Here is a 26,398-nt window from a genome sequence, read left to right as displayed (position 1 = left end):
AAATCCGCATCCCTTGGGGATACATGTAACACTCAACTGTGGAAGGGGGTCCATAGGGCTGCTGGCAGCCAGGGAATCTAGATCTAAGTCCACAGCCATGAGAGGCTGCACCCAGAAAGGTGGCTTGAGGAACTGCCAGAGCCATGCCATAACGGGGGCGGGGGGGGGGGGGCGCGGGTGTTGGGGAGAGGCTGTGGAGGGGAGCAGGACAGGGAAAGTTGACTAGGAATCTAGAACTGGGACATTCCGGACCTTCCAACCATAAGCAGCCATTTTTCTCCTGAAAAGCCAGCCCCTCCCAGCCGCACCCTCAGGACAACTAGTGCAGCCACACCCAGCTCCAGCTTTGCAGAGGAAAGGAGGAATCTGAATAGCCCCAGGGAGCCCTGGGGGACTGAGCTGAGGGACTGTTTGGTCCCAGAAACACCCCCACCTAAAGTCCATGTAAGAAATAGATGCTGTGTAAATAAGCCTGAAAGCAGGCAAATAAACAAAGCAGGCAGATTGGTCCCACCTGCCTGAAGCCAAGGCTGCAGAGGCAGACATCCAAGAGCGGCGGATTGCTGGGAACTGCAACATGGTGCTGGCTAATAGGAAACTGGTAAGTGGCAGACAGAACAGTAGAGATGGGTCTTAAACCAGCCCCCATGGGATATTAAAACTCAGCTGAAGCGAATAACACTTCATTTTTTAATTTTTATCTTTCACTTAAGGGAGAAAATTTTTTTTCTTTGTTTTAACCTTTTAATTTTTGTATTATTTTTCTTCATTATATTTTTATTTTTATATCATTACTAGAGGCCCGGTGCACGAAATTCGTGCACTGGGTGGGGGTACCTCAGCCTGGCCTGCACCCTCTCGCAGTCTGGGAGCCCTCAGGGGATGTCCGACTGCCACAGAGGTGGGAGAGGCTCCCGCTACCACTGCTGCGCTCGCCAGCTGTAAGCCTGGCTTCTGGCTGAGCAGTGCTCTCCCTGTAAAATCACACTGACCACTAGGGGGCAGCTCCTGCGTTGAACATTTCCTCCTGGTGGTCAGTGCACATCATAGCGACCAGTCATTTCGCCATTCGGTTGATTTGCATAATAGCCTTTTATTATATAGGATTTTATTTTATCTTAGTTTTTTTTCCATTTTCTTCCTCACTTCTCCCTTTTTCATCCTGTTTCTCATCTCCTGTCACTGCTTTAGTTTTTGTCTCTCCTTTCTTTTTACCCCATGTTAAAAGTTGATCTTCTTTATCTGCTTTAGTGATGCATTATTATTATTATAGTCTTCATTGGCTTACTCTTGTATCTAATTTCCTCTCCCTTGCTCTAAGTCCATGCACTCCTCTCTTTTCTCTTTCTTCACTAGCCATTTTTTTTATTTTGTTTTTCTCTCTTCTCTTGCTCTCTTCTTTTTCTAATTGCTTAGTTTCACTCACTAAACTCAAGATTATCTGCTCTCTCTTCTCCTTTTCCAAAAAAAGATGAATATATGGATAGATAAATTTTTTTTAAAATTTAATCTTTTTATTTTTTAAAAATTTATAGAATATTTTGTTTTTTATTTTTCTTCTAATCCACTCATCCTCTTTCTACCTTCACTATCCTGAACCATGACCATTCCCATATTCATTCAATCCCTTTAGTTTACTTCCTGGATATAAGCTCTGCCTCTATAGATTCTGACCCTCCCTCCTATTTTCTGGGTGTTTATTGTTTGCATTTTTTGGTTTATTTGTTTTATGGAATTTCTCTCCATTTATGTATATTTTTTCCCTTCTATTTTCTTTTTTTTTAATTTCTTTATTGGTTAAGGTATTACAACTGTGTCCTCATCCGCCCAATAACCCCCAAACTGCGCCCCCCCGCCCCCACTCATGCTCTCATCTCCCTGTTGTCCGTGTCCATTGGTTTGGCTTATATGCATACATACAAGTCCTTTGGTTGATCACTTCCCCTTACACCCACCCTCTCTTACTTTCCCTCTGGGGATTGATAGTCTGATTACTTTTTCTCTGACTTTGGATCTGTCCCTGTTCATCAGTCTATGTTGTTCTCTATATTCCACAAATGAGTGAGATCATGTGGTATTTATCTTTCTCTGACTGGCTTATTTCACTAAGCATAATGCTCTCCAGTTACATCCATGCTGTTGCAAATGGCAAGAATTCCTTCTTTTTTAACGCAGCGTAGTATTCCATTGTGTAGATGTACCGAAGTTTTTTAATCCACTCATCTGCTGATGGGCACTTAGGCTATTTCCAAATATTAGCAATGGTGAATTGTGCTGCTATGAACATAGGGGTGCATATATTCTTTCTGATTGGTGCTTGTGGCTTCTTGGGATATATTCCCAGAAGTGGGATCACTGGGTCAAATGGGAGTTCCATTTTTAGTTTTTTGAAGAAACTCCATACTGTTCTCCACAGTGGCTGCACCAGTCTGCATTCCCACCAGCAGTGCAGAAGGGTTCCTTTTAATCCACATCCTCTCCAACACTTGTTGTTTGTTGATTTGTTGATGATAGCCATTCTGACAAGTGTGAGATGATACCGCTTTGTCGTTTTGATTTGCATCTCTTGGATGATTAGTGACTTTGAGCATGTTTTCATATGTCTTTCGACCTTCGGTATGTCCTGTTTTGATAAATGTATCTATTTAGGTCCTTTGCCCATTTTTTGATTGGATTGTTTATCTTCCTTTTGTTAAGTTGCATGAGTTCCCTGTAAATGTTGGAGATTAAACCCTTATCGGTGATAACATTGGCAAATATGTTCTCCCATGCAGTAGGCTTTCTTGTTGTTTTGTTGATGGTTTCCTTTGCTGTGCAAAAGCTTTTTATTTTGATGTAGTCCCATTTGTTTATTTTCTCTTTAGTTTCCATTGCCCTAGGAGCATTATCAGAGAAGATATTCCTTTGACATATATTTGCTATTTCGCTGCCTATGGATTCCTCTAGTATTTTTATGGTTTCCCATCTTACGTTTAAGTCCTTTATCAATTTTGAGTTCATTTTTGTGTATGGTGTGAGTTAGTAGTCTAGTTTCATCATTTTGCATGTATCTGTCCAATTTTCCCAACACCATTTATTGAAGAGACTGTCTTGAATCCATTGTATGCTCTTGCCTCCTTTGTCGAATATTAATTGGGCATAGTGGTTTAGGTCGATTTCTGGGTTCTCTATTCTATTCCATTGATCTATATGTCTGTTCCTGTGCCAGTACCAAGCAGTTTTAAGAAAAGTGGCTTTGTAATACAGTTTGATATCTGGTATTGAGATCCCACCTACTTCGTTCTTCTTTCTCAGGATTGCTGCAGCTATTCGAGGTCTTTTTTTATTACAGATGAATTTTTGGAACGTTCGTTCTAGATCTGTGAAATATGCCCTTGGTAGGTTAATGGGGATTGCATTGAATCTATAGATTGCTTTGATGATGTTGATTCTAGCAATCCATGAACACGGTATATTCTTCCATCTGTTTATGTCTTCCTCTATCTCTTTTTTCAGTGTCCTGTAGTTTTTAGCATATAAGTCTTTTACCTCCTTAGTTAAGTTTATTCCTAGGTATCTTAGTTTTTTTGGTGGGATAGTAAATGGGATTGCTTTTTTAGTATCCCTTTCTGTAAGTTCACTATTGGTGTAAAGAAATGCCTTAGATTTCTTGGCATTAATTTTGTATCCTGCTACATTGCCGAATTCATTTATTAAGTCTAATAATTTTTTGATGGAGTCTTTAGGTTTTTCTATGTACAGTATCATGTCATCTGCAAATAAGGACAGTTTTACTTCTTCTTTTCCAATTTGGATGCCTTTTATTTCTTCTTCTTGTCTGATCACAATGGCTAGTACATCCAGTACTATGTTGAACAGGAGTGGTGAGAATGGCATCCCTGTCTTGTTCCTGTTCTTAGGGGAAATGGTTTCAGTTTTTGCCCATTGATTATGATGTTGGCTGTGGGCCTGTCATATATGGCTTTTATTATGTTGAGGTATGATCCTTCTATTCCCACCTTGCTGAGAGTTTTGATCAAAAATGGGTTTTGTATTTTGTCAAATGCTTTTTCTGCATCAATTGATATGACTATGTGGTTTTTTATCTCTCAATTTGTTTATGTGATGTATCACATTTATTGATTTGCGGATATTGTACCATCCTTGCATCCCCAGGATAAATCCTACTTGGTCATGGTGTATGATCTTTCTGATGTATTGCTGGATCCGATTTGCTAGAATTTTGTTGAGGATTTTGGCATCTATGTTCATGAGGGATATTGGCCTATAATTCTCTTTCATTGTGTTGTCTTTGTCTGGTTTTGGTATTAGGGTGATGCTGGCTTCATAGAATAAGCTGGGAAGTGTTCCTTTCTCTTAAATTTTTTGTAATAGTCTGAGGAGGATAGGTTTTAGTTCTTCCTTGAATGTTTGGTAAAACTCCCCTGTGAAGCCGTCTGGCCCTGGGCATTTGTTTGCTGGGAGCTTTTTGATGACTGCTTCAATTTCTTCCATAGTTATTGGCCTTTTGAGATTTATAAAATCTTCCAGATTGAGTTTTGGAAGGTTGTGTTTTTCTAGGAATATGTCCATTTCCTCCAGGTTGTCTAGTTTGTTAGAGTAGAGTTGTTCATAGTATTTTTTAAGAAGTCTTTGAATTTCTGTGGGGTCTGTTGTTATTTCGCCTCTTTCATTTCTGATTTTGTTTATTTGAGTCCTCTCTCTTTGCTTCTTGGTGAGCCTGGCTAGAGGCACATCAATCTTGTTTATCCTTTCAAAGAACCAGCTCTTGGTTTCATTGATCTTTTGTATTTTTTTTTTTGGTCTCTATGTCATTTATTTCTGCTCTGATCTTTATTATCTCCTTTCTTCTGCTCACTCTGGGCTTTTCTTGTTGCTCTCTTTCTAATTCTTTGAGTTGTAGAGTTAGATGACTTACTATCATTTTTTCTTGTTTTTTGAGGTAGGTCTGTAGTGCTATAAACTTCCCTCTCAGGACTGCTTTCATTGTGTCCCATAGGTTTTGGGTTGTTGTACTGTAATTGTCATTAGTTTCCAGGGTGTTTTTAATTTCTTCTTTGATATCTTTGGTAACCCAATCATTATTTAGTAACATGCTATTCAGCTTCCAAGTGTTTGAGTTTTTTGGATTGTTTTTATTGTAGTTTATTTTTAATATTATGCTATTGTGGTCTGAGAAGATGCTTGGTATGATTTCAATCTTCTTGAATTGGAGAGGCTTTGCTTGTGACCCAATATATGGTCTATTTTGAAAATGTCCCATGTGCACTTGAGAAGAATGTATATTCCGTGGCTTTGGGGTGAAATGTTCTGAAGATGTCAATTAAGTCCATCTGATTTAGTGAGTCATTTAGGATTGCTGTTTCTTTGCTGATTTTTTTCTAGAGGGTTTATCCAGTGATGTCAGTCGTGTGTTTAAGTCTCCTACTATGATTGTGTTTTTCTTTATCTCTCCCTTGTTATCTTCCAGGAGGTTTTTTATGTATTTGAGTTCTCCTGCATTGGGTGCATGTATGTTTATCCGGATTATATCCTCTTGTTCTATCAATCCCTTTAGTATTATGAAATGGCCTTCCTTATCTCTTGTTATGGCCTTCACTTTGAGGTCTATTTTGTCAGATATATGTATTGCTACCCCAGCTTTTTTTTTTCACTTCCATTTCCCTGAAATATATTTTTCCATCCCTTCAGTTTCAGTATGTGTGAGTCCTTTGTTCTGAGGTGGGTCTCTTGTAGATAGCATATATATGGGTCATGTCTTTTTATCCATTCAGCCACTCAATGTCTTTTGATTGGAGCATTTAGTCCGTTTACATTTAAAGTTATTATTGAAAGGTACTTGCTTGTAGTCATTTCTATTTTTGTGCCTGTGTTCCTTCTTACCTTTATATTTCTTCTTTTTACAGCATTCCCTTTAGCATTTCTTGCATTGATGGCTTGGTAGTGATAAATTCCCTTAGCCTTTTTTTGTCTGCAAAGCTCCTGATTTCCCCTTCAATTTTGATTGATAGTCTTGCTGAATAGAGTATTCTTGGATTCAGTCCTTTGCTTTGCAATACTTTGTATACCTCCTTCCATTCCCTTCTAGCTTGATGTGTTTCTGTTGAGAAATCATTTGATAATCTGATGGAGGATCCTTTGTAGGTAACTCTCTGTCTCTCTCTTGCAGCCTTTAAGATTCTCTCTTTGTTGTGTACATTTGCCATCGTTATTATGACATGTCTTGGTGTGGGTCTTTTGGGGTTCATCTTGCTTTGGATTCTCTGTACTTGTGTAACTTTTTTCTTCCCCATATCTGGGAAGTTTTCTGTCATTTTATCTTCAAATAGATTTTCTAATCCTTGCTGCTCTTCTGGTCCTTCTGGTAGCCCTATTATGAATATGTTACTTCATTTCATGTTGTCCCAAAGCTCCCTTAGGCTCTCCTCCTGCTTTTTAATTTTTTTTCTCCAGTTGCTGTTCACATTGAGCTTGTTTCTCTACCTTATCTTCTAACTCACTAATTTGGTCCTCTGCTTGTTCTAGTCTACTGTTGAAACCTTCCATGGTGTTTTTGATTGTAGCTATATCACTTTTCATTTCTTCCGGATTCTTGCATCGGTTGTTGATTTTCTCATCCATCCTGTGAATGAATTGTACAACCATTACTCTGAATTCTTTTTCTGTCATGTGGCATGCTTCAATTTCATTAATTTCCTTTCTTTTTTTATTAAATCTTTATTGTTCAGATTATTACAGTTGTTCCTCTTTTTTCCCCCCATAGCTCCCCTCCACCCGGTTCCCACCCCACCCTCTGCCCTCACCGCCCCCCCCCAATGTCCTCATCCATAAGTGCATGATTTTTGTCCAGTATCTTCATGCATCCTCCACACCCCTTTCCCCCCCAAGAATAGTCAGTCCACTCCCTTTTTATACCCCTGATTCTATTATAATCACCAGTTTATTCTGTTCATCAGATTATTTATTCATTTGATTTTTAGATTCACTTGTTGATAGATGTGTATTTGTTGTTCATAATTTGTATCTTTACCTTTTCGTCTTCTTCCTCTTCTTAAAGGATACCTTTCAGCATTTCATATAATACTGGTTTGGTGGTCATGAACTCCTTTAGCTTTTCCTTATCTGTGAAGCTCTTTATCTGACCTTCAATTCTGAATGATAGCTTTGCTGGATAAAGTAATCTTGGTTGTAGGTTCTTGCTATTCATCACTTTGAATATTTCTTGCCACGCCCTTCTGGCCTGCAAAGTTTCTGTTGAGAAATCCGCTGACAGTCGTATGGGTACTCCCTTGTAGGTAACTGACTGTCTTTCTCTTGCTGCTTTTAGGATTCTCTCTTTGTCTTTTGCTTTTGGCATTTTAATTATGATGTGTCTTGGTGTGGTCCTCTTTGGATTCCTTTTGTTTGGGGTTCTCTGTGCTTCCTGAACTTGGAAGTCTATTTCTTTGACCAGGTAGGGGAAGTTTTCTGTCATTATTTCTTCAAATAGGTTTTCAATATCTTGCTCTCTCTCTTCTTCTGGCACCCCCAAAATTTGGATGTTGGTACGCTTGAAGCTGTCCCAGAGGCTCCTTACACTATCTTCGTATTTTTGGATTCTTTTTTCCTTTTGCTTTTCTGGTTGGGTGTTTTTTGCTTCTTCGTATTTCAAATCTTTGACTTGATTCTTGCGATCCTCTAGTCTGCTGTTGGAACTCTGCATAATATCCTTTATTTCAGTCAGTATATGCTTAATTTCTAGTTGGTCCTTTCTCATAACCTCAAGGGTCTCACTAGATTTCTTGAGGGTCTCACTACATTTATCGGCAGTCTCACCAGTCTTTTTGAGGGTCTTACTATATTTATCGGCGGTTTCTTGAAAGTTCTTGAAAAACCTTAAAAGTGTGGTTTTGAACTCTATATCCAGTCATTTGCTTTCCTCCATTTCTGTCATTTGTGACCTGTTTCTTTGTCTCCGCATTTTTTATGCTTCCCTGTGTTGGTAGAGTGGCTTTGTGAGCTAGGTGTCCTATAGGGCCCAGTGGCTCAGCCTCCCCAATTACCTGGGGTGGACACTCTTGGTGCACCCCTTTGTGGGCTTTGTGCACAGTCTTGTAGTTAAGCCTTGATTGTTGTAGGTATCACTGGGAGGAATTGACCTCCAGACCAATTGGCTGTGAGAATCAGCTGTGTTTACAGTGGGAGAACTTCTGTGCTGAAGACACCCTTATGAGGCAAGACTTGTTTCAGTGGAGCTTTGGTGCTCACTGAGTCTGCCCCCTGAGTATGTCCTTTATGTATCTGAGGAGTTGTAATCTGGATGATCCCACTCTGACCACTGAGTACACTGGCTCTTGGATCTAAGGAGGTGCTAATTTAGCCTCTGCCTGAGGCTACCCAGCAGGAGCTACGAGAAGATCTGCAGATTCCCCTTCCTTGTTTGGGGTTTGGAGGTGCTCAGATGAGGCCCAGCTCTGAAGCAATGCAAGCTTCTGTGGGGCCTTGGGCCTTCTCTTGGAATTTCTGGGTCTGTCTGGCCCAGCTTCAGTTTGTTAGGTAATTTTCAGATTGCAAAGGGCCAGGTCATTCATATGCAAAAGCCTTTGTGCACAGCTTGGGTGGGTTGTGGTCTCAGGAAATCAAAGAATGAAGCAAACAGCTATGGCTGATCCTCAGCCCTCCCCTAAGAGGCCCTGGGTCTCAGTGTCCCAGTAATCGCTGCAAGCACCTCTGAGAGAAAGCCGCCCTCGAGTTCCGAGTTCTGTCCGCTGCCAGACAGTCCAGTTTCTCCACGTATGAGTCTAGGTCCCCAGAGACTCACCTGGAACTGGAGTTCAGAGCAGTCGGGAGCTTGTGACTCCCTCCCGATTCAGAAAGACAGCGCGTCCTCAGTTGCCAGCCCTTGCCGCGTGTGCCTCCGTTCCTCTGCACTTCCGCACCTCCTCTGATTCTCAGTGTGCTTTTCTCTTTCCTTCTAGTTGTAGAATTTCCACTCAGCCAGCCTTCCTGTGGTTCTGGATGATGTCCGTTTTGTCTTTTAGTTGTATTTTTGAATTTGTTGTGGGAGGGAGCAATTTCTGGTGTTTACCTATGCCGCCATCTTAGTTTCTTCTAATTTCTTTTCTTGGCAACTCCTCAATTTCTTTCCTCTGGTGGTTGTGTCGTCTCCCCATTCTGACTATCTCCAGATGGTTCAAACGTCGATTTGAGTGGGCCTGGGTGGTGTGCAGTGGGAGCTTCACACCACCCTAGTGTCTCTAAAGAGCTCTGACACTAAGATGTGTGGTTGTGATGGGTTGGTGGGAACCAGGCTCGCTCAGAGTCAGCATTACCAGTGCTCAATGTGGCCGCGTGTGTGCACTTAGAATCAGGGACCCCGCCTGCACCATGCTGAAACAGAGACCCCCCCCTGGAGTGTGTTGAAAATCAGAGCCCCCTAGCGTGCGCCAGGAGTCAGAGTTCCCCAAGAATCCAATATCAGAGTCTCTGTTTCTTCTCGCAGCCTCGCATTGAGAATCAGGGACCCTGTGTGCACATGCACCAAGAATTGGAGTCACTGGCTCTTAGTGTGAATGCAAAGGGAATCAGGGATCCCAGGCGCAGGTGATAAGAAACACAGTCAAGTAACTGGTGCTTGGTGCTGCCTCCTGCCCGGAGAATCCGGGTCCCGGGGCCCGTGTTGCAGGGAACAGGTTCCCAGTGTTCACGCATTAGCTCCCAGGCTAAGGTTCCTGTAGCCCGTGCTACGTGAGACAAGTTCCTGGTGTTCACGCGTTAGCTCCCAGGCTAAGGTTCCTATAGCCCATGCTGCATGGGACAAGTTCCCAGTGTTTGCATGCTTCCAGGCTAAGGTTCCTGTAGCAGCACTGAGTCCCGGGCAAGGGGTGAGTCTATCAGTTACTATGGCACTGCCCGCTAGCTTGCGGGGAGGGGGATGGGCTCTGTTACGCACAGAGATCTGTCGCTGGGATGTCTGGATTCTTGGTGTCCGTGGGTCTGTAGCTGTAGTCGCAGGTCTCTGTCAGGGTCCTGGTTTTCGTCTGAGACCAGACTGGGTGGTGCTGAGGCCAGGATCCTAGTCTCAAGCAGCTCTGTTTCTCAAGATGGCGTGGTCTCTGTGCCCACGCTGGCCGCCCAGGTGTGTCCGCGCTGGGAGCGGGGCTCCGCCGTCTAAGACTGCCCCATTTAGCAGCCCCTTAGAAGACCTGCAGAATCTAACTGTCCTTAGCTCATACACACACACCACACACGTCCACACACTCCTCTATCACTCCCTCACGCTCTCACACTCTCTACCTCCCTACCTTCCTGCCGGTCACCATCTTCCTATTTTCTTCTTTTTAATTTTTTCTCTTACCTTTTTTTTCTTTTCTCAATATCATTTTTGCTCTCTCTTTTCTCTCCTATTATCTTTTCTCTGGTGGCCATTTTTATTGGGTTATCAGTGTCATGAGCATATTTATGTTTTGTTCCTTTTGTGTCATGTTCTATTGAGTTGTATTTTGTACTGTTTGATCAATGTGAAAGAGAGTAAGCCACATAACCAGACACCCTGAGAGGAGACTCCATCCCTGAGCAGGACAATAACACTCAAGACCCAACTAAACCAAGAGAACCCAAATATTCCAAGTATGGGGCATCCCTAGAATAACCACCCCAGAAGACCTCAGAGACTGCACCACTGGGTCCCACAAAAAAAATCTACTATATAAGACAAACTCAAAAAATCTGGGTGTCATTGAAGTTTCATTTAATACATAGAAACAACCAAAAGGAACAGAAAATTGGGAGACAAAGAAACAACCCCCAAATGAAAGAAAAGGAGGAATCACCAGAAAAGGAAGTAAATAAAATTGAGGCAAGCAGACCACCATAAGGATGTAGCTATTTGGCTGCCTCTAGAGAGGGGAGAGGTGGCCTCCGAGCACCCCAGATGCCAGAAAGCTGGGATGTGGGGGTTCGTGCGCAGACCCCACAGCGATGGTAAAACGGAAGTCCTGCTCCAGCAGAGCCAGAAGTCCCCGCGGAAGCAGGGTCCTTTCCGGAATGGTGGCTCTGAGGCTGCTGCCTTGGCGGCGGCAGGAGCATCCGCACCTGCATATTAAAATGGCTGTACCTCAAGATGCCATCCCTTCCTTGTCAGAATGCCAATGCGGGATCTGCATGGAAATCTTCATAGAGCCGGTAACACTGCCTTGTATCCACACGCTCTGTAATGCATGCTTCTAGTCGACTGTGAAGAAGGCGAACATATGGTGTCCCTTCTGTCGTTGGGTCTCTTCGTGGACCTGGTATCATACTCAAAGAAATTCTCTCATCAATAAGGAACTGTGGGAGATAATTCAGAAACACTATCCAAAGGAATGAAAGCTTAGAGCCTCTGGGCAAGAATTAGAAGACACCGTTGATGACTATCAGCCAGTTTACCTGTTAAGTAAACCTGGAGAATTGAGAAGAGAATATAAAGAGGAGATAAGCAAGGTGGAGGCAGAGTGATGGGCCAGTGAGGAAGAAGAAAACAAAGCCAGTGAAGAGTACATACAGAAATTATTGGCAGAGGAGGAGGAAGAAGAAAAGAGACAGGCAGCAAAAGGAGGAGAGAGATGGAAGAACAGCTAAAAAGTGATGAAGAACTGGCAAGAAAGCTAAGCAATAATATTAACAACTTCTGTGAGAAAAAAGTTTGGCTTCTCCCATGAATTCCAGAAAATCTGATCCAGTCACAAGGAAGTTGCAAAAGAAAAGTAAAAATAAATAAACAAATACTGGAGATATTCAGAAGTATTTATCACCTAAATCTCAATTTGGGTCAGCATCACAGTCTGAAGTTGTACAAGAAGGCAAACAAAAGTCCATGTCCAAGGAAACTGATAGCAGCAATGTAAAGAGCCCTATGTGGCAAGACACAGAAGTGGAGGAAGATATGCCAAAACTTTCTCCGCAAATATGCCTTAAAATTCAAGAACAAGGTGCAAAGTCTTCAATAGAGTCACCTATGCCTCAGTTATGTGCCAGTGATACAGAATGGTGCCTTGAAGGAGAAGTCAAAATGAGACCAAACAATCATGATAAAGAATTATGTGCCATAAATCCTGAGAGACCTGAAGCCAGAGTACCCTACCCTAGAGAAGCTGCAGTTAAGCCTTGTGACGAAACAGAGAGTGGGTGTGCTCTATCATATATGACCCAGATAATTGGAAATAACACAGTTGAGACAGAAAATGAAGAGTCTTGCCTACTGATCAGTGAAGAAGGTATTTGCAAAAGAAAAAATCAGGAGTCTTCTTTTGAAGCAGTCAGGGATCCATGCTTTTCTGCAAAAAGAAGGAAAATGTCCTCTGAATCTTCCTCAGACCAAGATGAAACAGAAACCAGCTTTACTCAAAAACTGTTAGATTTGGAATATCTACTTTTTGAGAGACATAAGCAAGAACAGGACAGGTTATTAGCACTACAGATTCAAAAAGAGGTGGACAAAGAACAAATGAAGCCAAACTGACAGAAAGGATCCCCAGATGAATATCATTTACATTCTACGCCCTCACCTCCAGACAAATTGCTAAATGGACAGAGGAAGAAATCCAAAAATAGAAATGCAAAAGGACAAGCTGATACAGAACATCCAAAACCTCAAAGAGGCCCAAAAACTGAAAATTGCTAACCTTCTTTTAAGATCCAGTTGAGACATTCAGTTAATGTTAATGGAAGAAAGATGCCAAATTCTGCTAGATATCATTGTAATGTATCTAAAAGTGTTCGTTCCCTACAGCCTAGTAAGTCACAGAAAAGTATTTTTCAGATGTTTCAGAGATACACAAAGTAATGGGTGGGTAAAGGAAGAAGTATTTTAGAAACTGGTAAAGCTGGATTGTGATGCTCTCTTTTTTATCATAGAATGTTTATAAAACTTTTTCTGCTTGTGGGCACACTCATTGCCTCTAATTGAATGACTATGTGATTACAAGGGAGGAATATACAAATGTACTTCTGCCAAAGTCAGTGATAACCAAGAGTCTCAATTCTTTATGAATAACTGTGATATGCTAAATTTGACAATTCTTACAGGTAATAGATATAAACATGCCTGGGCCAGCTCCCAAGAAACCTTCAGGTGCCATTCTCTTTCCTCAAAAATGCATGTTTTATGTATGGCCTTTGCTCACCTTTTTGTTCTGACTGGTGATCAAAGCAAGATTATACTATACCAAATAGTTAAGGAATTGGGTTTAAAATCTAAGTTTATTGCTGTTTTTCCATGGATTTGTAGATCACTTGAAATTTTCAATAATACTAAAGTAATCTAATCTTTATAATTATTTTAAGCATTATAGTATTTTCTTTTATTTAAAATGGATTAAAATTGTGTGAAAACAGAAAAGTCAGAGTTTTCTGGAAAATTAGGATTATCAAACGTGCCTTCAATCAGGAATCGAATCCAAGACCCTGTGGGGCCCAGGCCGACTCTAACCACTGAGACACCAGTCAGGGCAGAAACTCATCTCTTGATGCAAAAAGAGTTAGTTGGGGTGAGGCTGAATAAAGTGAACTGATAGTTTGGATACATTGAATGCATTTGGATGCATTCAATCAGAAACTGGGTCCAGGATGGAGTAGCAGAGCATTCTTCCTTATCCTTTCTTTGCTAAATGACACAGAAAACATTTGGGTTTTACAGCCTGTCACACGATAGTAACTGGTGTTAAAATAATTAGTTACTACATTACCTGAAATTTTGGAAATTCACATTTCTATTAATCTACTCTAAGGGGGGAAAATGGGAATTTACTGTAGGAGAGTTAAATCATAATATACTATGTTGTAGAACCTGAGACATAAATAACCATGTGTTTATTTCCTTATTTGCATTGGTAGTGATTTTTATTTGTGTTTATGGACAGAAATAGTGTGGTACTTGGGTTGGCCCCTCTCAAAGTTAAATCAGAGGCAGTGATTCCATTTTGTGAAAGTTAACTTAGAGAATGTTAATCTATGTTTCATTAATATGAACAACTTTGAGCAAATGAACAAGTTTTAATAGCATTTCGGATGAAGTTTAGTTATTCATCCTTTTAAGATAAAAATATAATAAAATGTCCTAGAGCAAATATCTAGCTTTAATTTAATATTTTTATACATTTTTGAAAATGTTTTCCTCCAGATGTTGTAACTGAAATTCTGTTAATCTTGATGCCCTCTACTTCAATATTTATTGGGTTGATAATTAGGGGTAGAATTATGATGCTGATTTAAAATTTACTTTGCCCTTTCTAAAAAACAAACAAACAAACAAAACGTGATTGCCTTCTGAGTAATGATTATACTGAAATGAAGTGTAGTCAGAAACTAACAAAATTTGTCAAAAATAGACTAATTTATTTCTTATCAAACTGATATTTTTCTGTCTTTTTTTTAAAAGATAGATTGTTATTGATTTCAGAGAGGAAGGGAGAATGAGAGAAATAGAAACATCAATGATGAGAGAGAATCATTGATTGGTTGCTTCCTGCACACCTCCTACTGGGGATTGAGCCTGAAACCCAAGCATGTTCCCTGACCGGAAATCAAACCATGACCTCCTGGTTTGTAGGTTAACACTCAGATACTGAGCTACACCAGTGGCTTTTTGTCTTTTTGTTGTTGTTGTTGTTGACAGTATTATAGATGTCTTCCATTTCCCCTGCTTTTCCCCCCTCCACCTGGCCCTGATATTTTTCTAAGAGTGTTTTCACTTTACATTTTAGGGAAGACTTTGGATATTCACAAATGAAAAGTTATATAATTAAGTCTTCCATGACCAAAAAAAGTGGGGGGGGGAAGGATACTGTGATATACATAGGATTTATATATCAAACCACTAATTTGTCTGTGAAGAAGTCTTCCTGATTAAAGTTGGCTTTAAGATTAAAAAAAAATTGAGGCAAGCAATATGTCAGAAAAAGAATTCAGAGCAATGATTATAAGGATGCTGAAAAGGATCAAAGATAAATTCAAAAACCTGTGTAAGAATCAGGAGGAAATTAAGAAGAACCAAGAAGAAATGAAGAATGACATAGCCACAATAAAGGACAAAATGGAAAGTATCAATAGTAGACTCGAAGAAGCTGAGGACCGTATCAGTGAGCTAGAAGACAAGGTAGAAAAAAAAGGCCAAGCAGAGCAGCAACTGGAAAAAAAAAAAACGTAAAAAGCAGGAGGAGAGCCTAAGGGAGCTTTGGGATAACAAGAAATGAAACAACACCCACATAATAGGGGTGCCAGAGGAGAAGAAATGAAACAAGGAATAGAAAACCTCTTTGAAGAAATAATAACAGAAAACTTTCCTGATGTTGGAAAGAAAAAAATCACACAAGTCAGAGAAGCACACAGAGTCCTGAACTAGAAAAACCCAAAAGACCAAAACCAAGACACATCATAATTAAATTGGCAAACACCAATGACAAAGTAAGAATCTTAAAGGCTGCCAGAGAGAGACAGAAAGTTACCTACAAGGGATTTCCCATTAGAATATCAACTGATTTCTCAACAGAAACACATCAAACCAGAAGGAAATGAAATGAAATATACAAAGTGATGCAAAGCAATGGAATAAATCCAAGAATACTATACCCAGCAAGGCTATCATTCAAAATTGAAGGGGAAATCAGGAGCTTCACAGATGAAAAGGGCTTAGGGGGTTTATTACCACCAAGCCAGCAATGCAAGACATGCTAAAGGGACTGCTGTAAAGAGAAGAAATAGAAAGGGAGGAAGGAACACAGGCATAAAGAATAAATATGGCTACAAACAAGTACATATCAATAATACATTAAATGTAAATGGATTAAATGCTCTAATTAAAAGACATAGGGTAGCTGAATGGATAAGAAAATATGACCCATATTATTCCTAGGTACAAAAGTCTCACCTCAGAACAAAGGACTCACACAAACTGATAGTGAAGGGATGGAAAAATATTTTTTTAGGCAAATGGAAACGAAAACAAAGCTGGGGTAGCAATACTTATATCTGACAAAATAAACCTCAAAGTGCAGGCCATAACAAGAGATAAGGAGGGCCACTACATAATACTAAAAATAACAATTCAACAAGAGGGTATAACTCTGGTAAACATGTATGCAACCAATACTGGAGAACCCAAATATACACAAAAGTTCTGGAAGATATTAGAGGTGAGATCGACAGCAATACAATCATAGTAGGGGACTTTAAAACCCCATTGACACCACTGGATAAATCCTCTAAACAAAAAGTCATCAAAGAACAGCAATCCTAAATGACTCACTAAATCAGATGGAATTGACATCTTCAGAACATTTCACCACAAAGACTGAGAATACACATTTTTCTCAAGTGTACACTGGACATGTTCAAACATACAGCACATATTGGGACACAGGCAAAGTCTATTCAAATTCAAGAAGATAGAAATCAAATCAAGCATCTTCTCAGATCACAATGGCATAAAATTAGAAATCAACTATAATAAAGACAATGAAAAAAATTAAACACTTCAAGCCTAAATAGCATGTTATTAAACAATGACTGCATTACCTAAGAGACCAAAGAAGAAATAATTAGCATCCTGGTAACAATGACAATGAAAACACAACAATCCAAAATGGATGGAACATAGTGAAAGCAGTCCCGAGAGGGAATTTTATAGCTCTACAAGCCTACCTCAAAAAATAAGAAAAAATGGAAATAAACTATCTAAACCCACAACTTAAAGAATTAGAAAGAGAGCAACAAGAAAAGCAGAGAGTGAGCAGAAGGAAGGAGATAATGAAGATCAGAGTGGAAATAAATGACATAGAGACTGAAAAAAAAATACAAAAGATCAATGAAACCAAGAGCTGGTTCTCTGAAAGGATAAACAAGATTGATGAACCTCGGAGAAACCAAGATGGCGGCATAGGTAAACACCGGAAATTGCTGCCTTGCACAACCACTTCAAAAATATAACTAAAAGATAAAACAGACATCATCCAGAACCACAGGAAGGCTGGCTGAGTGGAAATTCTACAACTAGAAGGAAAGAGAAAAGCACACTGAGACTCAGAGGAGGTGTGCAAGTAAAGTGCAGAGGTACGAAGGCGCACGCCGAAAGGGCTGGCAACTGAGGATGCGGTTGTCTTTTTCAATCAGGAGGAAGTCTCAAGCTCCCGACTACTCTGAACTCCAGTTCCGGGCGAGTCTCTGGGGACCCAGACTCATACGGGGAGAAACTGGACTGTCTGGCATTGGGTGGAACTCGAGGGTGGCTTTCTCTCAGAGGTGCTTACAGCGATTACCGAGGAACACTGAGACCGAGGGCCTCTTAGGGCAGGGCTGAGGATCAGCCATAGCTGTTTGCTCCATCCTGTTGATTCCCCGAGACCCCACCCCACCCAAGCTGTGCACAGAGGCTTTTGCATATGAATGACCTGGCCCTTTGCAATCTAAAATTACCTAACACACTGCAGCTGGGTCAGAGAGACCCAGAACATCCAAAAGAAGGCCCAAGGCCCCACAGCAGCTTGCATTGCTTCACAGCTGGGCCTCATCTGGGCACCTCAAAACCCCAAACAAAGAAGAGGAATCTGCAGATCTCTCCGTAGCTCCTGCTGGGTAGCCTCAGGCAGAGGCTAAATTAGCACCTCCTTAGAGATCCAAGAGCCAGTGTACCCAGTGGTCAAAGTGGAACCATCCAGATTACAACTCTTCAGATACATAAGGGACATACTCAGGGGGCAGACTCAGTGAGCACCAAAGCTCCACTGAAACAAGTCTTGCCTCATAAGGGTGTCTTCAGCACAGAAGTTCTCCCACCGTAAACACAGCTGATTCTCACAGCCAATTGGTCTGGAGGTCAATTCCTCCCAGTGATACCTACAACAATCAAGCCTTAACTACAACAAGACTGTGCACACAGCCCACAAAGGGGTGCACCAAGGGTGTCCACCTCAGGTAATTGGGGAGGCTGAGCCACTGGGTCCTATAGGACACCTAGCGCACAAAGCCACTCTATCAACACAGGGAAGCAGCCAAAATGAGGAGACAAAAAAACAGGTCACAAATGACAGAAATGGAGGAAAGCAAACTACTAGATATAGAGTTCAAAACCACAGTTATAAGGTTACTCAAGAATCTTCTAGAAAACGCCAATAAATTTAGTGAGACCCTCCATAAATCTAGTGAGACCCTCGAGGATATGAAAAAGGACCAACTAGAAATTAAGCATACACTGACTGAAATAAAGAATATTATACAGAGATCCAACAGCAGACTAGAGGATTCCAAGAATCAAGTCAAAGATTTGAAATACAAAGAAGCAAAAAACACCCAACCAGAAAAGCAAAAGGAAAAAAGGATACAATAATATGAAGATAGTGCAAAGGAGCCTTTGGGACAACTTCAAGTGTACCAACATCCGAAATATAGGGGTGCTGGGAAAAGAGAGAGAGCAAGATATTGAAAACCTATTTGAAGAAATAATGACAGAAAACTTCCCCTACCTGGTGAAAGAAATAGACTTACAAGTCCCGGAAGCACAGAGAACCCCAAACAAAAGGAATCCAAAGAGGACCACACCAAGACACATCATAATTAAAATGCCAAGAGCAAAAGACAAAGAGAGAATCCTAAAAGCAGCAAGAGAAAGACAGTCAGTTACCTACAAGGGAGTACCCATACGACTGTCAGCTGATTTCTCAATAGAAACTATGCAGGCCAGAATGGAGTGGCAAGAAATATTCAAAGTGATGAATAGCAAGAACCTACAACCAAGATTACTTTATCCAGCAAAGCTATCATTCAGAATTGAAGGTCAGATAAAGAGCTTCACAGATAAGAAAAAGCTAAAGGAGTTCATCACCACCAAACCAGTATTATATGAAATGCTGAAAGGTATCCTTTAAGAAGAGGAAGAAGACGAAAAGGTAAAGATAAAAATTATGACCAACAAATACATATCTATCAACAAGTGAATCTAAAAATCAAGTGAATAAATAATCTGATGAACAGAATAAACTGATGAATATAATAGAATCAGGGGCATAGAAAGTGAGTGGACTGACAATTTTCAGGGGGAAAGGGGTGTGGGGGGTACGGGAAAAGACTGGACAAAAATCGTACACCTATGGTTGAGGACAGTGGGGGGGGGTGTAAGGGCAGAGGGTGGGGTGGGAACCGGGTGGAGGGGAGTTATGGGGGGGAAAAGAGGAACAACTGTAATAATCTGAATAATAAAGATTTAATTTAAAAAAATTGATGAACCTCTAGCCAGGCTCACCAAGAAACAAGAGAGAGGAGCCAAATAAACAAAATCAGAAATGAAAGAGCTGAAGTAACAACAGACCCCACAGAAATACAAAGAATTGTAAAAAAAAAAAAATACATGAGCCACTCTACTCCAACAAACTGGACAATTTAGATGAAATTAGTGGTTCTCAACCTTCCTAATGCCGCAACCCTTTAATACAGTTCCTCATGTTGTGGTGACCCCCAACCATAAAATTATTTTTGTTGCTACTTCATAACTGTAATTTTGCTACTGTTATGAATCGTAATGTAAATATCTGATATGCAGGATGTATTTTCATTGTTACAAATTGAACATAATTAAAGCATAGTGATTAATCACAGAAACAATATGTAATTATATATGTGTTTTCCAATGGTCTTAGGTGACCCCTGTGAAAGGGTCATTCGACCCTCAAAGGGGTCGCAACCCACAGGTTGAGAACCGCTGAGATGAAATGGACATATTCTTAGAAAAATACAAACTTCCAAAATTCAATCAGGAAGAATAAAAAAACCGGAACCGGCTGATAACTACTAATGATATTGAAGCAGTAATCAAAATCTCCCAGTAACTAAAAGTCCTGGTCTGGATGGCTTTACAGGGGAGTTTTATCAAACATTCAAAGAACTAAAACCTATCCTCCTCAGACTATTTCAAAAAATTCAAGAGGAAGGCCCACTTCCAAGCTCTTTCTATGAAGCCAGCATTATCTTAATACCCAAACCAGATAAAGACACTATAAAGAAAGAATTGCAGGCCAATATTCCTGATGAACATAGATGCCAAAATCCTCAACAAAATTCTAGCAAATTGAATCCAGCATTACATTAGAAAGATCATACACCATGATCAAGTGGGATTTTTTTTTGGGGGGGAAATATGTGCTGCTTTATTTTTATGCTATAAAATTCCAAATGGTAAATTTAACATGACCAGATAATAAATAATTATTCACACTTTACTGAACACTCAGTAAGATTTGCATTTGGTCATTACCAACAAAATATACAACCTTAAGTTCTCTTTAGAAGCCAGTATTCATGGAGGACACTGGATGAATAACAATATAACCAGTGTTAGTTTAATAATATTAGGGGATTACAGAGGAAGGAAATTCTATTTTGTTTCAATACAAAGAGATTTCAGAAATCCATGGCTTTATAAGTAATGAAAGCATTGCTACCTGTTTCTCATAATAGGAGATATAAAATTAGCCAGAAGTGTTATATTTGACAATAAAGGACAAGAAAAAAGGGGGTCCTAGACTGGAACGAACTTCACATATACTAACTGGACAATAAGCAAATACCCAAGCTCATCTTCTCTTCCCAATATTGTAAACCTTCATCCCTAAATTATACCTCCCACATGCTCATGAATTTTTAATGTTATAATACAATTAGAGGCCCGGTGCACAAAAATTTGTGCACTCGGGTGAGTACCTCAGCCCGGCCTGTGACCTCTCGCAATCTGGGACCCCTTAGGGGCCCCTTCCCCTGGCTGCTGGCACTAGTTTTCCTCCGGCGCCAGGAACCCAGGCCTTCGCTCTTCACCGGGAGGGGCCCGCACGGTGGGCGAGGGGCTTAGCTTTTAAAAATACTTCTGAATGTTTGGTAAATAACCCTGTAGGAATCTACTTTTCTGAAACATGCTGGTTGTTAAGGGCTGATTTGGGTAATCAACCCAAATGTATGTTAAAATCCTAAACCCCAGAACCTCAGAATGTACCTGTATATAGAGATAAGATCTTTAAAGAGGGGATTACATTAAATTGAGACAGTTCCAGTGGGACCCTTAGCCCATCTCACTGAAGTCCTTATAAGAAGAGGAATGTTGGGGTCCAGCCCCAGCAGGTCTAGCGGTTCCCAAAGGTGTGGACAGAGTCCGCGAAGAAGGAATGACACAGAGGCAGCGTTTAGGTGATCATCATAGCCAGGTTCTCTTTTTATTGTCCTGTTACATCTATATTTATACTATTTGATCCTATAAGCATGCCTTTATAAGCTTTTTTTTTTTTTTTTTTTTGCCGAGGAGAGCATGGGGTCTGTTTATTGGGGGGTCAGTCAAAGGGGGAGCTGACTAGGGTGGGGTAGGGAAGCAGCTTGTCTGGCCCCCGAGAAACCCAACTTGAGTCCAGAGCCTCGACCACTTTGAAGCCAAAGTCTTCCTCCACCTTTATCTGCACGGGGGCCAGCTCCGGAGTCAGCGGGACTCCCGCCCGGCACCCTTCCCATGGCACTCGCCGCCTCTTCCACCCGCTGGGCCCCTCGCCAGGGGCCGGACTGCTGGCTTCTGCGGGCGCTGGTGTCCTCCTGGGCGGGGACAGCCCCTCTTTCTCCAGAGGCTCGTTCTCAGTGTTGCCTGGGGTGGGGGCGTCTGTGCCCTGGCTGCCCTCGTCCTCCAGTAAGATGGTGAACTGGCTGGCCCGGTAGTCGTCGCAGTAGGAGTCCAGCACCCTCATGAGGAACCTCTGCTCCTGCTGGAGTCTCCGTGTTATCCTCTGTACCTGATGGAGCCTGTTCAGGACCCGCTCGTTCACCTGCTCGATCTCCCTGCAGCGCAGACCCAGCGCCTGGTACTTCCTGCGATTGAGTTCCCGTTGGCGCCGCCGCCAGCCTCGGGCTGCCTCCTCCTCTTCGTCTTGCTCCTGGAGGCTGGAGCTGCCCAGACCCCCAGACACAAACTCCACTACTTCGGTCTCAAGCTCGCTCTCCAGGATGTGACCACCGAACAGCGGAGGCAGCGCCAGCTCCAAGCCGGGAGGTGCTGAGAACTCCTCAAAGCCCACGGCTGCCATGGACCCCTCTCTCTGCTCCATCTCCATTTCTCCCTGGCTCCTGGCGCAGAACTTCCAACCTTGCAAGCCTCTTCAAGTGCAAAATGACAGGCCCCATCTGATTTCATGGCCTGGGAGTTGTAGTTCTCTATTTCCCGCTTGCCTCCCTCGCCCCACCCCCACCCCGAGTCCCTGCTGAAAGGCCCTGCTCGCTGGTCTAATGCCTCGGCCAGGCATCTGAGTCACCTCCGTCTTTATTCCTGTCCCGACACTGAGCCATCTGACCACGGAGACTCTCTTGGGAGGCCCCTGGGTCTCCTTCTGGGTCTCCTTCTGGGGCCTGGCTGCATTGCCTCCCGGCAGCGGATCATGTGCCCCAGGCAGCGATGCAGCCCGGCCTCTGGCCCTGTCTCTGGGTGTTCTCTGATCACTGGTGATCAGTGATCTGAGAAGCCAGGCAGGGCAGGGAAGAGGCGAACATCCGGCTTCTCTGATTACTGGCCCAGGGCTGGCAAAGGCGGCCCAGTTCTCCAATCACAGAAGCCGGCAAAGGTGGCCCGGCTTCTCCAATCACAAAGGCGGCCCGGTTCTCCGGCTCTTGGCTGCCACCTGGGTTCCCTCAGTGGCAGGCGGCTTCTTCCATCCTTCGCCTTTCGCCTCCCATCATTGTGCCTACCTATGCAAATTAACCGCCTTCTTTGTTGGAGGTTAACCGCCATCTTTCTTGGCAGTTAATTTGCATATCGCCCTGATTAGCCAATGGGAAGCGAAGCGGAGGTACGGTTAATTACCTCTTTTGACTTTTATTAGATTAGATATTGAATCAAATAGATTATATAGACAGGAGCCCCAAATATCCTAGGGATGAACCCACCTTACCCCTACAACCTGTCCCAGAATAAAGGGCTATGGAAAAGCATGCTTGTCCTTATACTATGTGGCCATCCAATTTCTCACAACATACATAAAGCACAATTTATTCTAACACTGGGTGGCTACATGTGTTCTCTTTTGCTAGTTTATAAACTACCTGAAATGCTGCATATTCTGATTTCTTTAAAAGTTACTGATCACAGTATATAGAAAAGTGTCTTGCATAATACCTCACACATTTGGTGCTTAATACATACGTAATGAATTAATCTTAAACACTTTATTTTTGGATTCATGGCATATATTATTCATTTTTTTCTTTATTGATTAAGGTATTATATATGTGTTATTATCCCCCCCCCATTGCCCCTCACCCCCCACTCATGTCCTTACTACCCTGGTGTCTGTGTCCATTGGTTAGGCTTATATGCATGCATACAAGACCTTGGGTTGATCTCTTCCCCTTATCCCCACCCTCCCCTACCTTCCCTCTGAAGTATGATGGTCTGATCGATGCTTCTCTGTCTCTGGATCTGTTTTTGTTCATCAGTTTATGTTGGTCATTATATTCCACAAATGAGTGAGATCATGTGATATTTATCTTTCTCTGACTGGCTTATTTTGCTTAGCATGATGCTCTCCAGTTCTATCCATGCTGTTGAAAATGGTAAGAATTCCTTCTTTTGGACTGCAGCATAGTATTCCATTGTGTAGATGTACCACAGTTTTTTAATCCACTCATCTGCTTGGGCTGTTTCCAAATGTTAACTATTATAAATTGTGCTGCTATGAACATAGGGGTACATATATCCTTTCTAATTGGTGTTTCTAGTTTCTTGGGATATAGTCCTAGAAGTGGGATCACTGGGTCATATTGGAGTTCCATTTTTAGTTTTTTGAGGAAACTCCATACTATTCTCCACAGTGACTGCACCGTCTGCATTCCCACCAGCAGTACATTTTTTTAAAAAGATGAATGGTCCCTTTGACAAATAGATGAGAGGTATGGTAGTTTGTGATAAATTTGTCTGGGTATGATATCAAGTTCTAGTCTCTTCTCCTGTGATAAAAACAATATTCCCTGGTTGATGAAAGTCCTGGGGAGGAGATCTATGACAGCAGAATTTCTTGTGGAGGATTTACCCTTGATAAATAAAGGGAGTTGAGAGAAAGCTTCTCCCTGCATTTACTGGTTTTTAAATGCCTGTTGTTCAAAATAATAATTACATCAAAGTGCATATTTTTGAAGGGCATGTCTTCAACATTCACATTTTTGGGTAGCATGCTCTCCTACTCTTCACAACCACAAGTGACAGGCAAGATCTTGTCAGTGACTGCAGTTAGCCAACCTCTGGTAAGAGATCATGTGAATTGCACAGCAAGGAAATTAATCTGTAAATATGTAAGGCAACCATTGAACAAATGAGATACATAGGATATAATTAGAAAGCAATTACTTTCACCCCAAGTTACTACTCTGTGGGCCTTGTCTTTCCCCGTTGCTGGGATGAAATCTTATCATTTTTCTGATCACTCTTATAGACTGAGAAGCCCTTCAGTCACTTTGAATCATAATACACACTTAATTCAATAACTAAATATACAGTCCTACACTTGATGCTAGATTCAATGTTAGAGATTCTGCCTTACCTTCACTTGTCTCCAGTCTTGATGGATATCTGCGATGAAAAAGCAGGGAACATGGTTGACTTTAGTATTGTCCTAGCTTGAGATTTTATTCCTTCTTTCTAATACTCACTGGGCCCCTCCAATGTTGAATCAGAGACCTGAGGGTAATTAAGGGACAGGAAAAGGTTTTCTTGACTGGTATCAATATAACTCTGGCCATAGAAGATGTTAACTCTTATTCTTTCTTTTACAGATATTGTAAGGGTTCCTTTGGAGACACCCCATTGCCGCTTCCCTTGATTCAATTAAAAGCACATTCTCTTGGTAACTTCTGATTCAACCACAGAGTAGGCCTCTGGACTTTTACCACAGAGATCACTTCACCCAAACCCCATATTTTTCCTGTGATCCAGACCTGTTCATTTTATTTAAAGAGTGTGAATTTATAAATTGTGGTGCTAAATTTCAATCATAGCCACAATATCTTGTCTGCACCAATAAACGAAGGTTACTTAATTTACCTATAAACCTTTTGGTAATATGACTGTGAGTAGCAGATGAACATATGTGCACTAATAATATCTGGGATTAACACATTAGGATTAGTTAGTTTACATGTAGTCAATCATAGCAAGGGTGTGAACAGAAACCACACTCCTAAAGGAACCAATTACAGAAAAGGAGTTCCTTGCAGCAGATGAGAAAACTCAAAGGTACTTTCTCCACTCCAGGGCTAAGGGGCTTCTCTGCTCTTCCAACACTTGAATAATCTGCCCAAACAAACACGAATCTCATTTTGACTGACAAGAGTCATTTTACTTGATATCATTTTACATTGATGGTCTAGACTGCTAGAGAGAAATCACACCCCTAGACATTAAAGGGACTTTTACTACTACCCCAAAGTAACATGCTTGTACTATGTGCGTTAGTAGAAATATTTAATCTGAATCAATTGAATGACATTGCATTGTATATTTTTAAGTTTATAATCCCATAGGAAATGTATGTAGTTTGTATGTATGTAACATTCATTCCACTGGCTGTCATACATGTAATAAATTTTCACATGTATGACAGTCAGTGGAATGAATGTCATGGCTCAATGTCAGTCTTAAGCCCACTCCCCATCAATCTAGCTTTGACATTGAGACATGCACATCATTGACTATCGGTGGAAATGCTTTTATCATCCACTATAGCTCTTTACTCTAATAACAAAAGGAGTTTCACACAATTTACATCCTTTAAATTTTTCAAGAGTGTGTCTGATATTCTTGGGGACACATATCAAGTTGTCTAGGTGGTCTCACTAAAGTTTCTTCTATATTAGACTTCAGGTAAATTTGAAGCATTCCTTATCCTTCCACAGAGGTGTGGGTTGTATCCAACATCCATCAATAATTCTCTCCAGCAAAAGCCTCCACTCTATTCATGCACCAATGGGGTCCCTTGGCCTGGCCTGTGGGATCGGGCTGAAACCAGCTCTCTAACATCCCCTGAGGGGTCCCAGATTGTGAGCGGATGCAGGCCAGTCTGAGAGACCCCACTGGTGCAGGATCTGGCCGGGAGGGGCAGGAGGTTGGCCATCTGGGGAGGGACCACAGGAGGGCTCCAGGGCATGTCCATCCCATCTCTCTCAGTCCCGATTGGCTGGACCCCAGCAGAAAGCTAACCTAGAGTCAGAGTGTCTGTCCCCTGGTGGTCAGTGCATGTCATAGCAAGCAGTTGAGCGACCTTAGCATATTATGTGCTGATTGGTTGAACGGACACTTAGCATATTAGGCTTTTACTACATAGGATGTCTGGTTAAGTCTGAGTCTGCAGTTTACTGGAGATGGTTGATGGGCAAGGATTGC

At 41.6% G+C, this 26,398-nt stretch overlaps 1 protein-coding gene and 1 pseudogene across 1 annotated transcript; one reads left to right on the top strand and one right to left on the bottom strand.

Moving 5' to 3' along the window:
* Positions 1-11,077: 11,077 nt before the first annotated feature.
* LOC102418233 lies at positions 11,078-13,224 on the top strand (annotated as a pseudogene).
* An 8,070-nt stretch (positions 13,225-21,294) lies between these two features.
* On the bottom strand, positions 21,295-22,099 carry LOC102417909 (TCF3 fusion partner-like). Its single transcript, XM_006088638.3, has one exon. The coding sequence runs from the start codon at positions 22,083-22,085 to the stop codon at positions 21,321-21,323; it is 765 nt and encodes a 254-aa protein (XP_006088700.1). The 5' UTR covers positions 22,086-22,099; the 3' UTR covers positions 21,295-21,320.
* Between the last annotated feature and the right edge of the window lie 4,299 nt (positions 22,100-26,398).

Source organism: Myotis lucifugus, unplaced genomic scaffold (assembly GCF_000147115.1).
Source record: "Myotis lucifugus unplaced genomic scaffold, Myoluc2.0 scaffold_50, whole genome shotgun sequence".
In the NCBI taxonomy this organism is placed as follows: domain Eukaryota; kingdom Metazoa; phylum Chordata; class Mammalia; order Chiroptera; family Vespertilionidae; genus Myotis; species Myotis lucifugus.
Note: the sequence above shows the minus strand (reverse complement) of the source record. Positions and strands in the feature narration are given on the sequence as shown.

Excerpts from the sequence above, each read along its gene's own strand:
- LOC102417909 (XM_006088638.3), bottom strand. The coding sequence starts at position 22,085 with ATGGAGATGGAGCAGAGAGAGGGGTCCATGGCAGCCGTGGGCTTTGAG.